Source organism: Erpetoichthys calabaricus, chromosome 12 (genome assembly GCF_900747795.2).
Source record: "Erpetoichthys calabaricus chromosome 12, fErpCal1.3, whole genome shotgun sequence".
Lineage (NCBI taxonomy): Eukaryota > Metazoa > Chordata > Cladistia > Polypteriformes > Polypteridae > Erpetoichthys > Erpetoichthys calabaricus.
In genome coordinates this window covers 161,117,788-161,134,518 of record NC_041405.2, presented here as the reverse complement: position 1 = coordinate 161,134,518, position 16,731 = coordinate 161,117,788, and the positions used below count along the sequence as shown (strand labels likewise).

The 16,731-nt window shown below is 43.2% G+C and overlaps 1 protein-coding gene across 2 annotated transcripts in view; it reads left to right on the top strand.

The window, feature by feature from the left end:
* The window catches only part of csnk1g2b (casein kinase 1, gamma 2b), a 193,804-nt gene that overhangs the window by 113,013 nt on the left and 64,060 nt on the right, over positions 1–16,731 (top strand). For both annotated transcript variants that reach the window (XM_028816647.2, XM_028816646.2), the window contains exon 3: positions 8,103–8,172. In XM_028816647.2, coding sequence (XP_028672480.1) covers positions 8,103–8,172 — 70 coding nt within the window. The remainder of the gene's footprint in view (positions 1–8,102; positions 8,173–16,731) is intronic.

Here is a 16,731-nt window from a genome sequence, read left to right as displayed (position 1 = left end):
GTCCGTCTTTATCTGTCTCTCACATCGTTGTAGAGGAATTTTGGCCTGCTCTCCTTTATAACGTTGCTTCAGTTCATTGAGGTTGGTGGCCATTTGTTTTTACATGACTCTCTTATGGTCCCGCCACAGCATTTCAGTCGGGTTGAGGTCTGGACTTTGACTGGGCCGTTGCCACATCTTGATTTTCTTTTTCAGCCATTCTGTTGTAGATTTGTCCTGTTGCATGACCCAATTTTGGCCAACCTTTAGCTGTCAGACAGATGACTTCTTATTTGACTCAAGAACACTCTGGTATTCGGAGGAGTTCCTGGTCGACTCTAAAACTGCAAGTGACCATAATATACAATTGTCAGTATTTTGTAAGAGTGCAGATGCAAAGACTAAAATTGTTAAGCTGAACTTTAGTAGGGCTAATTTTGAGCAGATGCGACAGTCTAAGGAGGATAAGCTTAAAAGTGTGGAGACAGTCGAGGAGCAGTGGAACAGGTTTAAAAATATAATGCAGGATGGATACAGACCTAAAATTGGAATTAATAGAAAATTTTTAAAAACTCCACAGTGGATTAATAAAGATTTAAAAAAGAAGTTGCAAAGGAAAAAACTGCTTTATAAAGGCATATAAGACTAATGATTGCAAAGTGAATCGTAGAGCGTATGAGAACATGAGGGCAACCATTAAGGAGGATATCAGGGAGGCTAAAAGACAGTTGGAGAGGAAAATAACAGATAAGATGAAAGACGACCCTAAGAGATTATTAAAGTAGTAAAAGAACAGTCAAGGAGGAGAAGAAGCACATCAGAAATAGTAAAGGGGGATTAAAAGATACAAACAACGAAATAGCAGACTTTCTAAACTCACATTTTTCTGAGGTGTTTACAAGTGAGCAAGTGGATAACCTCAGAGCAGTAACAGGGACTACTAAGGAGATACTGAGGGATTTGGAAATTGTAGAGAGAGAAGAGCTGCTCACACTAAATAAGCTGAAATCAAACAAATCACTAGGGCCAGATCATATTTATCTTCGAGTTCTTAAGGAGGCCAGCGAGTGCAGATATAAATCCTTGGCACATATTTTTAGGAAGTCACTGCGCACTGGAGAGATTCTGAAGGACTGGAAAATGGCAAATATCATACCATTATATAAGAAAGGGTGACAGGGCAGATCAGAGCAACTACAGGCCAGTAAGCTTAACACGCATCACATGAAAAATAATGTCAGGAATTATTAAGGATAAGATGGACCAACACATGGCAAGGACAGGAGTTATTAGGAACAGTCAGCATGGGCTCAGAAGAGGGAGGTCGTGTTTGACTTACAGGCTGGAATTCTATGAGGAGGCAACAAAAGGATACGACCAGAAAGGAGCAGATGAGATTATTTATCTGGACTTTCAGAATTCATTTCATAAGGTGCCACATGAGAGTATGGACATTAAACTAAAAGAAGTGGCAGTTCAGGGTGATGTTTTTAGATGGGTGAGGAATTGGCTCAGACACAGGAAGGGTGATGGTGTGAGGAACCTCATCAGAATTGGCTGATGTTAAGAGTGGTGACCAGCAGGGGTCGGTGCTATTTTTAATATTTATAAATGATTTAGATAGGAACATAAGTAACAAGTGAGTGAAGTTTGCAGATGATACCAAGATAGGTGGCTTGGCAGATAATTTGGAATCCGTTATATCATTACAGAAGGACTTGGATAGCAGACAGGCTTGGGCAGATTTGTGGCAGATGAAATTTAATGTCAGTAAATGTCAAGAATTACACATAAGAAGTAAAAATGTGATGTTTGAATACACAATGGGAGGTCTGAAAATCGAGAGTCCACCTCATGAGAAGGATTTAGGAGTCGTAGAGGACTGTAAGCCAGTGACTTCTAGACAGTGTTCAGAAGCCATTAAGAAGGCTCACAGAATGTCAGGTTATATAGCGCCTTGACGTGTGGAGTACAAGTCACAGGAGGTTCTGCTCAAGCTTTATAACACACTGGTGAGGCCTCATCTGGAGTCCTGTGTGCAGTTTGAGTCTCCTTATTACAAAATAGACATAGCAGCACAAGAAAAGGTCCAGAGAAGAGCGACTGGGCTGATTCAGGGCTACAGGAGATGAGTTATGAGGAAAGATCAAAAGAGCTGAGCCTTTACAGTTTAAGCAAAAGGAGATTAATAGGAGACCCATTATGAAATTATGAAGGGAATTAGTCCAGTGAATCGAGACTGTTATTTTAAAATGAGTTCATCAAGAACACGGGGACACAGTTGGAAACTTGTTAAGGGGAAATTTCACACAAACATTAGGAAGTTTTTCTTTACACAAAGAATGATAGACCAAGCGACCAAGTAGTATGGTGGACAGTAAGACTTTAGGGACTTTCAAAACTCGACTTTGTTTTTTTTTTTGGAAGAAATTAGTGGAGAGGACTGGCAAGCTTTGTTGGCTTGAATGGCCTGTCCTCGTCTAGAGTGTTCTAATGTTCTAAAATAAATTGTTTCCACCATTCTGTGTACTGTGAAAACGATTTTGTAGACCAGAGCAGATGACAATTTCTCTGAACTTTTTGTGTGTTTCAAATAGCTTATTGAAGCCGATATTTAGGGCTGAGTGGTGGCTCTGTGGCTAAGGGTCTGCACTGGTATCTGGGAGGTTGCCAGTTCAAATCCCATTACTGCCATGAGGAATCCTAATATGTTGGGTGGTGGGGGCGATGGGATAGCAGGCCGCTTGTGCTGATCGACACATTTACAACACAAAAGAGGCCGACAGAGAGGTGCAAAGGAATTTAAGGTGGGCCGGGATTACGAGTTTTTTCGCAGGCTTCGCTAATTCTAGTGTTAATGTATCTTCTTGAGCTCAAGCCCTTAACCTGAACAGTTGCTCCAGTGGTGCTGCGCTGTACAGTGGCTCCCCCTGCACTATGACCCCCACAGGTCATGTGATGAGACAGTTTCCCCTCGGGGATAAACAGTATATCAAATGAAAATCCAAAAATAAAACCAAAACTCAAAATTTATTTGAATGATGGACACAATGGTGCAAAAGGGGTCAAGTTGGTCATCTGTTGGTTAATCTTTAGCTGCCATTTAAGGGATAAAAAGAAAATAATTAACAGTTCTGAATCTTAAAATCAAGTCATTTAAAATGAAATCCAAAGCAGATTCTCCCATTAGCAGCAGTAATTGGCTCCCAATGCAGAAAGTGCCTGGAAAGAGACTCTGCAGCCCCCCTCAGGTTAAATAGACGCACACGCAGTTGTAAAGTGACTGAATCCTACATGCGTCGGTAATCGATTCATTTGATAAAACTACCAGCGCTTCCAGTTTCTTTGCATTTGCTTCAACAGCCTTTTCTTTTTCCATTTTATAATATTCCACTTCCTCTATTGATGGACACACGCCGCTATTGTACATTATTATTATTTTTCTCTTTTTTGTATTGAAGATGGCTGTCTGAAGCCGTCCCTGATTAGAGTTCTGTGTTGTAGGTGGTAGCATTAACTGAATTATTTCATTCTATCTGACGAGAGTTGGTAGATGCAATTTCAAAAGTCGTTACTGCTATCTGAACAAGTGCCATCGTGTAATGAGGGGCCGATTGGCCGTATGAGGAGTCTCAACCTAAACCGTTTGTTTTCTTACTGTATTTTATTTGCCTTTTATTGTGTTGCCTCCTTTTTTTCCCTTTTGTAATCCGAGATGACATCTGTTCTTCAGTCTAAAACATGAAACGCTGCCATCTTCATAAAACACCATGGCTCTTCAACTGATGCATTGCAGAAAATAAATGTACCGTGACCCTTGCTTACTTTTAGCGTGTTGCATTTTTAATGATGGACTCTTTAATAGTGACTCATCGGTGACTGTGTGCTGTGCAGCATTGCATTATTGTATCAGAATGCATTAAAGTGCCCGGTCTTTCTCATCTCTGGATGATCCCTGATGATTGTTTGTTACGTGTATGGTAGAATTCCTGCCAGTTAGCAACATGGCCTTGAACACACACAACAGCAGCAGCCATAAGCAACATGAAGCCACCTAACATTACAACAAGAAACTAAGAGGCAGACACGTGAACGCCTCCTCCTCCTCCATTTCAACACCACACAGACAACCGAAGTGATGTGCGTCTGCGTGCAGCCTGGGATGAGTAGTCGGAACACAAAAACTCTGACACGGACATCACAATTTGTGGTACCACCGAGTCCGACTCCTCTGTTTGTAATTCAGCTTAACTTATTTACCTCTCTGAGTGAAAGCGGACAGGCTGCCTGTTAAAGTTTGTGTTTACTGTTGGAGCTTTTTTATATTATTTATTCAAGAAGTTACAAAGATTGAGTAATATTAAGCATAGGGTAAAACTTACCAATTTAAAATCCAGCCATCCATTATCCAACCCGCTGAATCCGAACACAGGGTCACGAGGGTCTGCTGGAGCCAATCCCAGCCAACACAGGGCACAAGGTAGGAACCAATCCCGGGCAGGGTGCCAACCCACCGCAGGACACACACACAAACACACCCACACACCAAGCACACACTAGGGCCAATTTAGAATCACCAATCCACCTAACCTGCATGTCTTTGGACTGTGGGAGGAAACCCACGCAGGGAGGACCCGGGAAGCGAACCCAGGTCCCCAACTGCGAGGCAGCAGCGCTACCCACTGCGCCACTGTGCCGCCCTCCAATTTAAAATAAGAAGCTGTATTTATGTAAAAAGGCTAGAAGAAATAATAGTTTAATCAAATTAGTAGATGTGAAATTGGAAATGTTAACTTATTATATTGCAACTAGCTGTTCCCTGTGACTTCACCCCCATAGTAATGAAACGGGACAAACTTTAAAAATCAACAGACATCCGTACTGTATCTGATCATGTGCAGCTCTGACAGAAGAGCGTCCCCTGTCTAAATCAGGGGTTGCCAAGTCCGGTCCTGGAGGACCACTGTGGCTGCAGGTTTTCATTCTAACCCTAATTTTTTTAATGAGTGCTCTGTTTGTGCTGCTAATTTCCTCAACAACAAAAAAACAAAGGAGCTTGTTATTGACTTTAGGAAAAACAAAACTGACATCCAGCCACTCATCATTGGCGGGGCCTGTGTGGAGAGGGTCCCGGTGTTCAGGTTTCTGGGTATGGAGCTGGAAGATGACCTGACCTGGAGTGCCAACACCAAGGAGCTGCTAAAGAAGGCGCAGCAGAGACTGTATTATCTGAGAATTCTCAGAAATAACCACCTCCCAAAAAATCTGCTCCTTGCTTTTTATCACTGTTCCATCGAGAGTGTGCTCACGTACGGACTGTGTGTGTGGTACGGCAGCTGCGCTTCCTCAGAAAAGAAAGCGCTCCACAGGGTCATCAGGACAGCGGAGAGAACAATTGGTTGTACCCTCCCCACTCTGGAACAAATCTACACCTCCCGAAGCCGCAAAAAAGCAATAGACATTTCACAGGACTCATCACATCCCAGTCATTGCCTCTTCCAGCTTTTGCCATCGGGCAAGAGATACAGAGCAATGAAAACTAGGACAAACCGCCTTAAAAACAGCTTTTATCCGAAAGCAATCATGGCCCTGAACTCAGAATAAAACTGCTCCGTATTATTCTACCAATGTGCAATATTAATAAAGTATCTATCTATCTATCTATAGACCTTGAGTCAACAAGTGCAATTTGTATATTTATTACTATTCAGTTTGTTATTGTTTTCTCTCTTGTCTTTTTGTCTTTTTAACTCTTATTCCTCACACTGAGTCGATTGCACCTTCAATTTCGTTGTTCCTTTGTAAAAGTGACAATGACAATAGAGATCTGTCTATCTATCTAATTAACTTCTTGTAAATTCATTTTAATGGACTTATTTTTCAAGATTTGATCCTCTGAGTTGCTTCATTTCTTTCCTTAAATGGCACCCAAACAGAAATGAAATGTGAAGTGAGGGAGCCAACAGAAGACCAACTAAGTCAGGGTCTCAAACTCCAACCAGTTGCTTAATGAGGCACCAAGTATTGTCGTTAATTAAACTCGTTCTTTAATTCCGTGGCTTGCTGCTGCTCTCATTGTGCGACAACAGACATTTCTGAGATTATTGATTTTCTCTTTTCTAAGAGCTCTGGTCAAATGTTTTGCGGATCTGAGCAGATCAGCATTCCTGAGACCTTCACCTTTCTTTATTTTCAGGCATCGTATGATAAACACCTGGTTCTGGTTCATTTTCAATCTCATGAGGAAAAACGAAATAATTCGGGGGCCTGAATCTTCAAGAGCAAGTCAATTAAATAATTAGCAGCAAAAACAGGTCACTCACTAAGAAAAGGGTTAGAATGAAAACCTGCTGCCAAGGTGGTCCTCCAGGACTGGAGTTGGTGACCCCTGCTCTAAAACACACTTAACTCCGACCTTTTTTCAAAAACATCAAACGTTACTCCTTAACAATCTGTAGATGATAATGTCTGCTAAACAAACCGGTATCGCTAGCTAAGTGGAGGCGAGGTGCACTCCAACACGTGGCGACAGATACAGTGACTCGAACAGAGGCTGGCGAGTGACTGAGGAAGGCCCCGCCCCCCCTGCTCTCGGCCCACAGCCACTCTCTTGGATTTGCATAAATACATCGCTACCCCAAGCGAACTCTGGTACTTAGCGCGATGAGAGAAGCCAGAAAATCAACCGGAAAGTTCAAGCAAATTATAGAAAACAACCAGATCTAAATCTATTAAGTAATTCTCTCGTGAAAAGCAGACAGACATACAAACCGAACGCAGTTGGACCACGAAATTTTCAAAACTGTTTCTTAGCGAGCTCCTATGGGCCAAGGGGTAACCCACATTCCAAATTTCAAGTCCTCATGGTTCGGGAGATTTTGTGATGAGTGAGTCAGTGGGATTTGCCTTTTATATATAACGGTTTTCGCGATTTTCTTTGTAAAAATTAGGGTGCACGTCTTCCACAAGGGCACATGGTACATGAGTAAAAATGGTATTTAGGATCTTTTCTAGGGGTCCAAACAAGTGTGTGCAGGGAGATTCACTCAAAGGGGGCCTCGAATATTCTGTAATAACTCTCGCTAAGACGAAGCAATCTGAACGAAACAACATGCAATGTGCTCCTCAGTATATGGAGCTTCGAACAGGCTGGGATGCCCCTGCATCAGAGCGATGAGGTAGGTGCCGGACAGCCGTCGCAACGTTTAACCTCTGTTTGCAACTTCTGCGTGCCTACTGCCCGTACCCCTTCACTCAGTCACTTGACTTCTCATCTGGATGGTGGTGTACAGTATTGAGCAGCGTTTTTGTGTCACCAATTCAGAATCAACTGGATGATCGTGAGTTAACGGAAGGTGACTTCCTGCAAGATGGAGCAACGTGTCACACATCGGCAAGGAGTGCATGGCAGAAATGGAGTCCTTCTTCGGCAACAGGGGCTTTGGCCACCACGGTCGCCAGATCTGACACCACCAGACTTCTTCCTTTGGGGTCCACTCAGATGAAAAGTCTTTTGAAACAGGCCTCGCACTGTGGAAGATTTGAAGGAAAACATCCAACATGAAATTGCTTCTATTTCCCACCAAGGCGCATAAAGATACGTTCAGGAACATGGAGTGCTGCGTCGGAATGTGTCTGGCAGAAAACGCAAACCAATGCAATCGGTAACATATGTGTCAAGGGATAGAGCGGATATTTTGGGTTCAGATTGCTTCATCCTAACGGGAGTTACGACAGAAAATTCGGGGCCCCCTTTCGAGTGAATCTCCCTGTAGAATAAGCGACACTTGATCTCTCGTCACTCTTGCTTTACTTTACTTTATTCAGTGACATTTCAAAGGTATGCAGGGCTTTTCATGTCATCACTTTCCAGGGGGCATGGCACTTTTTCAATGTGCTGGAAGGGGACCAACAAATGTGTCCACATCTGTATGAACTGCAAGAAAAGCAGCCAATGCTTCATTGCACCAAAAGGTATAAATTGGTATTTAAATGCATGATTAAGAAGCACAGACTCCTGCAGTGGATAAAAGAACTTCTGAGAAGTTAGGGTGACTCAATTGGAATTGTATTGTAGGGTGTGAAAGGTTAACCTGACTCTCTTGTGTTTGTCACTTTTACAGGAACCAATAAAATCGAGGGCCCCACAGCTGCATCTGGAGTACAGGTTTTACAAACAGCTGGGAAACACAGGTAAGGACAATGATCTCTGAAGTGAATGTTCTTCCATATCCGTGGTTGTACATCAGTCATTCTCTATCCTGTATCTCGTATTTATTTATTGTCATTGCATGTGTATGAATCACAATACACTTAAGAAAGCGATGGAGTAAGCAGGGCAGCATTATGAACGGTTTTGTTGGGTCACATATGGAGGATTCAGAAAGTATTCAGGCTCCTTCACTTTTTTCAAATTTTTGTTGAGCCTTCTTCACAGATCATTTTGATTCCTTTTTTTCGCTCATCAAGCAACACCTAATACCCAAGAACGACAAAGCAAATGTATTGTCACACACGTACACATGGGAGGCAGCTAAAAGGCTTAAAAGGCGGTAATTCCTCGCAAAACCAGGGGATGGCAGAGTGCACTAATCCTTGCTCTATGAGGTCGATCAGGTTTTTTTTATTAATTGTCCCCAGGCCAGCTGGGCGAGGCGTTCACCAGAAAAAAACAGGCGATGTGTTCCACCACCTGCTGTGCATTATCTCCCTTTGGCCTTAGCCAACACCTGAGTCTTACCCATAGGTCAAACGCCTGAGAACGGGGTTGACCACTCTGGGTCAAATTTCCATAAGGATACTTTACTCGCCTGCTTGGGGGGGGGGGGGCAAACTCCACCTCCGAGAGCCCGTAACAAGTCTCCAGGACTTCCCCCGTCCAGCATGGCTCTATTCTGTAAGCCCCCTTCGTACTCTCCCTGTGTACTGTATTATATACTGACCCCTGGGATGGAGCTTGCGCCTGGTCCCCTCGACCTGCAGCCACTCTGGTTCGGTACTTTCCCACCGGGGCCCTGAAGGGTTGGACTTCTTTTTTCAGGTCCAGCTCCTGCTTTTTCATGGAGTCATTTATCCTGCCGACTACACCACTGTAAATGATCCACACAACACTGAAAGAGGTTTGGCAGCAGCCGCCCGTATATTTGCATTTGGCTGCCAAAGGTGTAGCAAAATTGTGGTTCAAATGATACAGATCAGTCCATAACAAAGAACAACGGCAGTAGGCAAACATGGTGCTTATATAGAAGGCAAACGGGAAATGATGTCATTAGACAGGAACCGAAAGTGACGTTTTCACTTCGGAACTGGAAGTGATGTATGGGAACCAAGCGGAATTTCCCATGATCAGTCTGCTAATGGAAAAGAGCGAGGATTAGTGCACTCTGCCATTCCCTGGTTTTGTGAGGAATTATGGCCTTTTGAGCCTTTTAGCTGCCTCCCATGTGCACGTGTGTGGTGACAGTATTAAAAGTAAAATCCTCAAATATCTTATTGACACAAGTATTCAGGTGCAGCTTTTCGGCAGTAATATCAGCTGGAAGGTTTCATGGCTATGGCATGACAAGCTTTTGTGGATCGTCGACCATTCTTCTCTGCAGATTCTCTCAAGCTGTGTCACTCTTGGACAGAGACCTTCCGTAGACAACAGGCCTTTTCAATTCTCTCCATTAATGTTCTGTTGTGTTCAAGTGTAGCTTTTGGCTGGGCCACTGATGGACATTCCTAGAGTTGTCCCTAAGTCGCTCCTGGGTTGTCTTTGCTTTTTGTACTTCAGGTCATTGAACCTTTGGCCCAGTCTGAGGTGCAGAATTTCATTAAGGACTTCTCTGTACTTTGCTAAATTCAACTTTCCCTCAACTCTGACTAGTCTCACAGTCCCTGATTCTGCTGCCATCATACTTCACCCTTGGACTGTTACAGCACTGGTAGTGTGTGGTGCCTGGTTTCCGCCAGACATGATGCTTATCTTGAATTCATCAGACCACAGAATCTTGTCTGGTACAGTCTCAGAGTCTTGGAGGTTCCTTCTTCCAGACTCCATGTCTGTCTGGCCACTCTGCCATAAAACCTAGACTGGTGGAGTGTTGCAGTGATGGTTGTCTTTCTGGAAGTTTCTCCCATCACTATACAGGTTCCTTGTAGCTTAGTCAGAGTGACCACTGGGTTTTTGGTCACCTCTCTTACCAAGGTCTTTTCCCCAGTTGCTCAGTTTGTCAGGACAGCAAGCTCTAGGAGTCGTGTGGTGGTTATTCTAAACTTCTTCACTTTTAAGAATGGTGGAAGCCACTGTGCTCTTGGGGACCTTCAATGCTACTGCCTTTCCCAGATCTGTACCTCAACAAAAATTCTCCAGGCACATCCTTTGACCTCATGGCTTGGTCATTGCTAATTGGAGGGCCTTCTATAGACAAGTGTGTGCCTTCCGTAATATATAAACGTCTACAAGTGGAAGTGTGTTTGTCTGGCCCATAAGTGAGAGGTGGAGTCGGGGTAAGGGCTCCACCTCCGAGGAAACAGAAACTCGCCCGGCCGCTAATACACAAGCGAGGCAAGTACATCGGCAAAGCGGTATCCCTTTTACTTTTCCTCCCGCCGCTAATACATAAGTGAGGTGAGCACGCTGGCAAAACTAAACCTCCTAGGAGATGCCCAGAGTAGTTCCTTTCAATTACCTGACATCTCTACATTTCAGGTTTTTTTCTGATGATTTCAATAGTTTTTAGGACCTCAGGCTTTTTACAGCACAGGCTTACACAGCTAGTGTATAATATCTATAAATGATTTAGATAGGAATATAAATAACCAGCTGGTTAAGTTTGCAGATGATACCGAGACAGGTGAATTGGTAGATAATCTGGAATCCATTATATCAGGGGTGGCGACCTCCAGGCCGCAGTGGCTGCAGGTTTTCATTCTAGCCTTTTTCCTAATAAGTGACCAGTTTTCACTGCTATCCTCCCTTGATTTTAATAGCCCTGTTTTTAAGGATTCGTTCCTCTGAATTTAGTTCTTTCTTCATTAAATGACAACCAAAGAGAAATGAGAAGTGAAACGAGCCAACAGATGACCATCTAAACTGGGTTTTCAAACTCCAACCAATCTCTTAATGAGAAGCTGATTCCTGCTGCTAATTAAACCAGTTATTTAATTCCGTGGCCAATTACTGCCCTCAGTCTGCCACAGCAGACATTTCCACAACTGTTGATTTTCTGTTTTTTCTAAGAACATTGTCAAAATGTTTTGGTGACCTGAGAGATCAACCTTACTGAGACCTTCACCATTCTTTATTTTCAGATATTGTGTGATGGGCACAGATGAGTTGGTCATGTGGCAGCTCGTTTTCTGTCTCATTATTGTTTGGCTGCTAATTAAGGAAAAAGAAACCACTAAGGGACCTGAGTCAGGTTCATTTAAATTAAGGCAAAATAAGCTAATTAGCAGCAGAAACTGGTCACTAATGAAAATTATGGTTAGAATGAAAACCTGCAGCCACTGTGGCCCTCCAGGACCAGAGTTCGACACACATACAGTACGTTATATCATCACAGAAGGACTTGGACAGCAGACAGGCTTGGGCAGATTTGTAGAAGATGAAATTTAATGTCAGTAAATATAAAGAATTTTACACACAGGCAGTTTGAGTACACAATGGGCGGTCTGAACATCGAGAGTACAGGAGTCACAGTGGACTCAAAGCTGTCGACTGCCTGTCTGCTCAAGCTTTATAACAAACTGGTGAGGCCTCATCTGGAGTCCTGGGTGCAGTTTTGGTCACCAGGCTACAAAAAGGACATCGCAACACTAGAGAAGGTCCAGGGAAGAGCAACTAGGCTGATTCAGGGCTACAGGGGGTGAGTGCTGAGGAAAGATTAAAAGAGCTGAGCGTTAAGGAGATGAAGAGGAGACCTGACTGAAGTGTTTAAAATGATGAAGGGAATCAGTCCAATGGACTGAGACGGTGAATTTAAAATGAGTTCATCAAGAACACGGGCACACAGTTTAAAACTTGTTCAGGGGAAATTTTGCACAAATATTAGGAAGTTTTTCTTTACACAAAGAACGATAGACACTTGGAATAAGCGACCAAGTAGTGTGGTGGACAGTAAGACTTGAGGGACTTTCAAAACTCGACTTGAAGGAATAAGTGGACAGGACTGGCGAGCTTTGTTGGGCTGAATGGTGTGTTCTCATCTAAAGTGTTCTAATTCAGGGGTCCTCAATCACAGTCCTGGAGGGCTGCAGTGGCTGCAGGTTTTTGCTCCAACCCAATTGCTTAATAAGAAGCCCTTATTGCTCAAGTGACACTTCTGCTTCACTTTAGTTGTCTCGCTCGTTAAAATTTTGAACCCTTATTGCTTATTTTAGTCTTAAACAGCCGTATTCTTGGTTTTTAATTGCTCCTAATTAGCAATAACATGCTAATAACAAAAGAGACCAGCATTTCTCCATTTAGCTTGTTACCATTTACACCTGTGTGTATTTATTGTGCACTATTGGGTTTAATTAAATACTTGGAAGTAAAGTGAAGAGAAAAAAGTGAAGGACAGAGAATTACTCCTCCATTTTAGCCTTCAGATCATTCGGATGATATCCGTAGAAAGGGGGAAAAAAAATCTAGGATTTGAGAATCACCTGACATAGCAGAGTTAAAGCACTAGCAAGCCATGAAATTAAATTATTGGCAAGAATTGCTTTCTAATTAAGCAAACGGGTTAGAACAAAAACCTGCAGCCACTGCGGCCCTCCAGGACTGTGATTGAGGACCCCTGTTCTAATTGAATTAAATGCAGTTGAACTTCAAACTTCTCAATGATGATCAATCAAATGGAGTGCACCTGAGCCAAATCAATGTGTCTGAATAGTTGTGTTCATGTGATAGTCCAGTTTTTTATGTTTAATAAATTGGCTAAAATTTCTAAAATCCTGTTTTTCAATGTGTTACTCTGTGGTATCGAGTGTCACTTGATGAGGTTAAAGAAATTGAATGTAAGTATCCATCCATCCATCCATTTTCCAACCCGCTGAATCCGAACACAGGGTCACGGGGGTCTGCTGGAGCCAATCCCAGCCAACACAGGGCACAAGGCAGGAAACAAGTAATTTTAACATATTGGCTGCAGCATAGCAAAATGTGAAAAAGTCATCTGAATTGTCATACTGAATGTAGACATTTAGGAAACATTTTTATCTAACGCGACTTACAAATGGGGTCAATTTAATTGAGTCAGTATTCACCAAAACAAGTGAAAATGCTCACACCCTTAATAAGTAAGCAACCAAACATTAAAACCAATACAGGCGCAGAACTGGTTAGCTATACCTTCAAATCTCAAAACCATAACCAATTAGGTAGACTTTCAAAAAACAGTTGTCATTTTGGCAATTTCCTTCCTTACCGGTTCTTAAATAATTTGAATAAAATGTGCTTGTTCTTCTCATACCAAAGCCTGTAAACTTTGTGCCATAAAGTGGCTTACAGTCTTAAAAAACTCTTAAATTTGTATTCTTCTAATCTATATTTGTTAATGTAGTTTTTATACGATGCATTTTATTCCAAGTGTCCAGCTTTATAAAGAATGTGATTCAGACCAGCAGACTCTAATGGGGTAGTTGGAGGGTCACAGAGAACTATTTAGACAAAGGAAAACTGTGAAAATGTGCTTCCATCCAATATGACCATTACAAAAGAAATGTCAGCCTACTGGAGGAGCAGTTTGTGAGCCCCCCTCCATGTACACACGTGTGTTCACTGAGCTCTTTTGATGTACTTTGTCAAAGGGCAGACAGTTATGAGCCAAACGTGGAGCAAATGAGATGGCACAACTATACTAATGAGATCCTGGGAGTAAGAAGAAGTGCTCTGACGTGTAATTAACACAGCTGTGTGCCATTACGCATTGCCACGTGTCAGCCCTGGTTTTTGGTCTCGTAGCCCTTGGTCTAGTTTACTTTCATGTTTTTCCTTCTTACCATTTATACTTCTTCATCTTCTTCTTTCGGCTGCTCCCATTAGGGGTTGCCACAGCAGATCCATCTTCCATATCTTTCTATCCTCGTCATCTTGCTCTATCACACCCATCACCTGCATGTCCTCTCTCACCACATCCATAAACCTTCACTTAGGCCTTCCTCTTCTCCTCTTGCCTGGCAGCTCTATCCTTAGCACCCTTCTCCCGATATACCCAGCATGCATCTCTCCTCTGCACGTCCAAACCAACGCAATCTCACCTCTCTGACTTTGTCTCTCAACTGTCCAACCTTAGCTGACCCTGTAATGTCATCATTTCTAATCCTGTCCATCCTCGTCACACTCAATGCAAATCTTAACATCTTTAAATCTCTGCCAGCTCCAGTTCTGTCTCCTGCTTTCCGGTCAGTGCCACCATCTAAAAAATTATGGGAGCACTTAAGACCCACATCGGATCTCGATGAACAAAATATTCAAGTGGAAAATCTTTACTAAGTAATCCTGTGTAATTCATTGACAACAAAATGATGTGACAACGGTCAGTGGAAGCCAAAACCACCAACCCACTGAGGGCCAATTCATCATCACACCAAAAATCAAAGTCAAACATTGAAATGACAGGCTGATCCAAGTTGTGCGAATTTCATCAGGGCAACTCTTAATGTGACTCAGTAGTGTGTGTGTGGTCCCCCAAAATCATCTGGGCCTGCTCCTGATGAGACGGCAGATGGTGTCCTGGGGGATCTCCTCACAGACCTGGATCAGGGCGTCAGTGAGCTCCTGGACAGTCTGTGGTGCTGCTTGGTGGCATCAGAGGCACCAATACATAAAATCCCAGAGGTTCTCAATTGGATTCAAGTCTGGGGAATGTTTGGGTCAGTCAGTGGCATCAATACCTTCATCATCCAGGAACTGTCTACACGCTCTGGCTGTATGAGGCCTGGCATTGTCCTGCACCAGGAGGAACCCAGGGCTCATTGTATCACCTTAAAATCTGACATTGGCTCTGCGGATTTCATCCCAGTACAGTAGTCAGGGTACTATTGCCTAGCATGTGGAGGTCTGTGCAACCCTCCAAGGGTATGTCTCCCCAGACCATCACTGCCAAACCGATCATGCCAGATAATGTTGCAGGCTGTATGACATTCACCACAGCATCTCCAGACTCCTTCACGTCTGCCATTTACTCCGTGTGAATCTTCTGCCATTTGTGAAGAGAACAGGGCTGTCAATTGTGTATTCCCTGGCAAATGCTAATCGAGCCACACAACGATGGGCTGTGAGCACAGGTCCCCACTGTCTGTCTGTGACAATCTGGTCAGAAACATGCACACCAGAAGCCAGCTGGAGATCATTTTGGAGGGCTCTGGCCTTGCTCGTCCTGTTCCTCCACACACAGGAGCAGATGGCGGTCCTGCTGCTGGGCTGATGCCCTTCTTCAGCACTGTCCAGCTCTCCTTGTGTAACAGCCTGTCTCCTTGTATTTCCTCTGTGCTCTTGAGACTGTGCTTGGTGACGCAGCAAACCTTCTTGCAATGACATATATGGCCGTGCCACCTGAACCAGCTTCAGGTACAGTCTCATGCCACCAGCAGTGACAAGCACACTAGGAGAACACAAAACTGGAGAAGAATCAGTCAGGAAGGATAAGGAGAGAGCCAGCATTCTCTTTTTGGGGTTGTCTTGCTGTTGCCTCTCCAGGTCACCTGTGGTCACTTTCATTTGCACCAAAGCAGGTCAAGTTAATTCATAATCACTTGTGCTTCCTAACTGGACAGATTGACAACCCTGAACCTGCATTGACGTGGTGTTAGACTGAGATGATTAAGCGTTCACTTCATTTTGTTTCTAATCTATTGAATCACTGTTGTTAATATACACCATGCATTTGTTAACTTTACATGGATTTGCACAAAATGTTTAAAATGGTTTAGACCTCCAAAGACTGGAAGATTCATCCTCTGTTTTTTGATTGTTGGCACTGAGTTTTTTAAATTTGTGTTTGTTGAATTATTATTGGCCTAAGACCGGTCCAATCTGTAGTCCTTGTCAGCTCTGCATAGAAAGCAGTCATCAGCATCACATGCAAAGTGAGCAGGGATTAATAAGGGAAGTAGGCGCGTTCATCTTGGCCAATAGAGAGTCCAGTTACACCACTGGGTAAGAAACCGAGCTGACACAAATACTTGAATTTACATGGATGAGATGTTCACACCGACCACTGAGCTTCAAAGACACCTGCACCTGTCCAGGAAACGTGCTGCGTCCCATTAGGTAGTTAGATGTGTAAAACAGTAACGGACGAGTACAGAAGTAGGCGACAGTTGCATACTGTCTGTTTAAATGGATAGTAAAATAAAAATCCATAAACCGAACAGCTAGAGGGATGGAGGGCTGAACTGAGTAAGTAACATTTATTTCTGTCGCACATTTTCATACAAGTGATGGAGCTCAAAGTGCTTTACACAATGAAGAAAGAGAAAATAAATAAGAATTAAAATAAGGGAACACTAATTAACATAAAATAAAAATAAGGTCCAGTGGCCAAGGAGGACAGAAAAAACAAAAAATGACCTCCTGATGGCGGGAGAAAAAATAAAATCTGCAGGGGTTCCGAGACCACCTGGCCAGCCCCCTCTAGGCATTCTACCTCACATCAATGACCTCAATCAGTTCTCATTGGAAGAACTTGATGATGACGGTCGTGTGGACTTTAATCCATCAATGGAGGGACATCACGGTGCTTTGATTAGGTGGTGGGGGTGGACATTATGTTTCGGTCC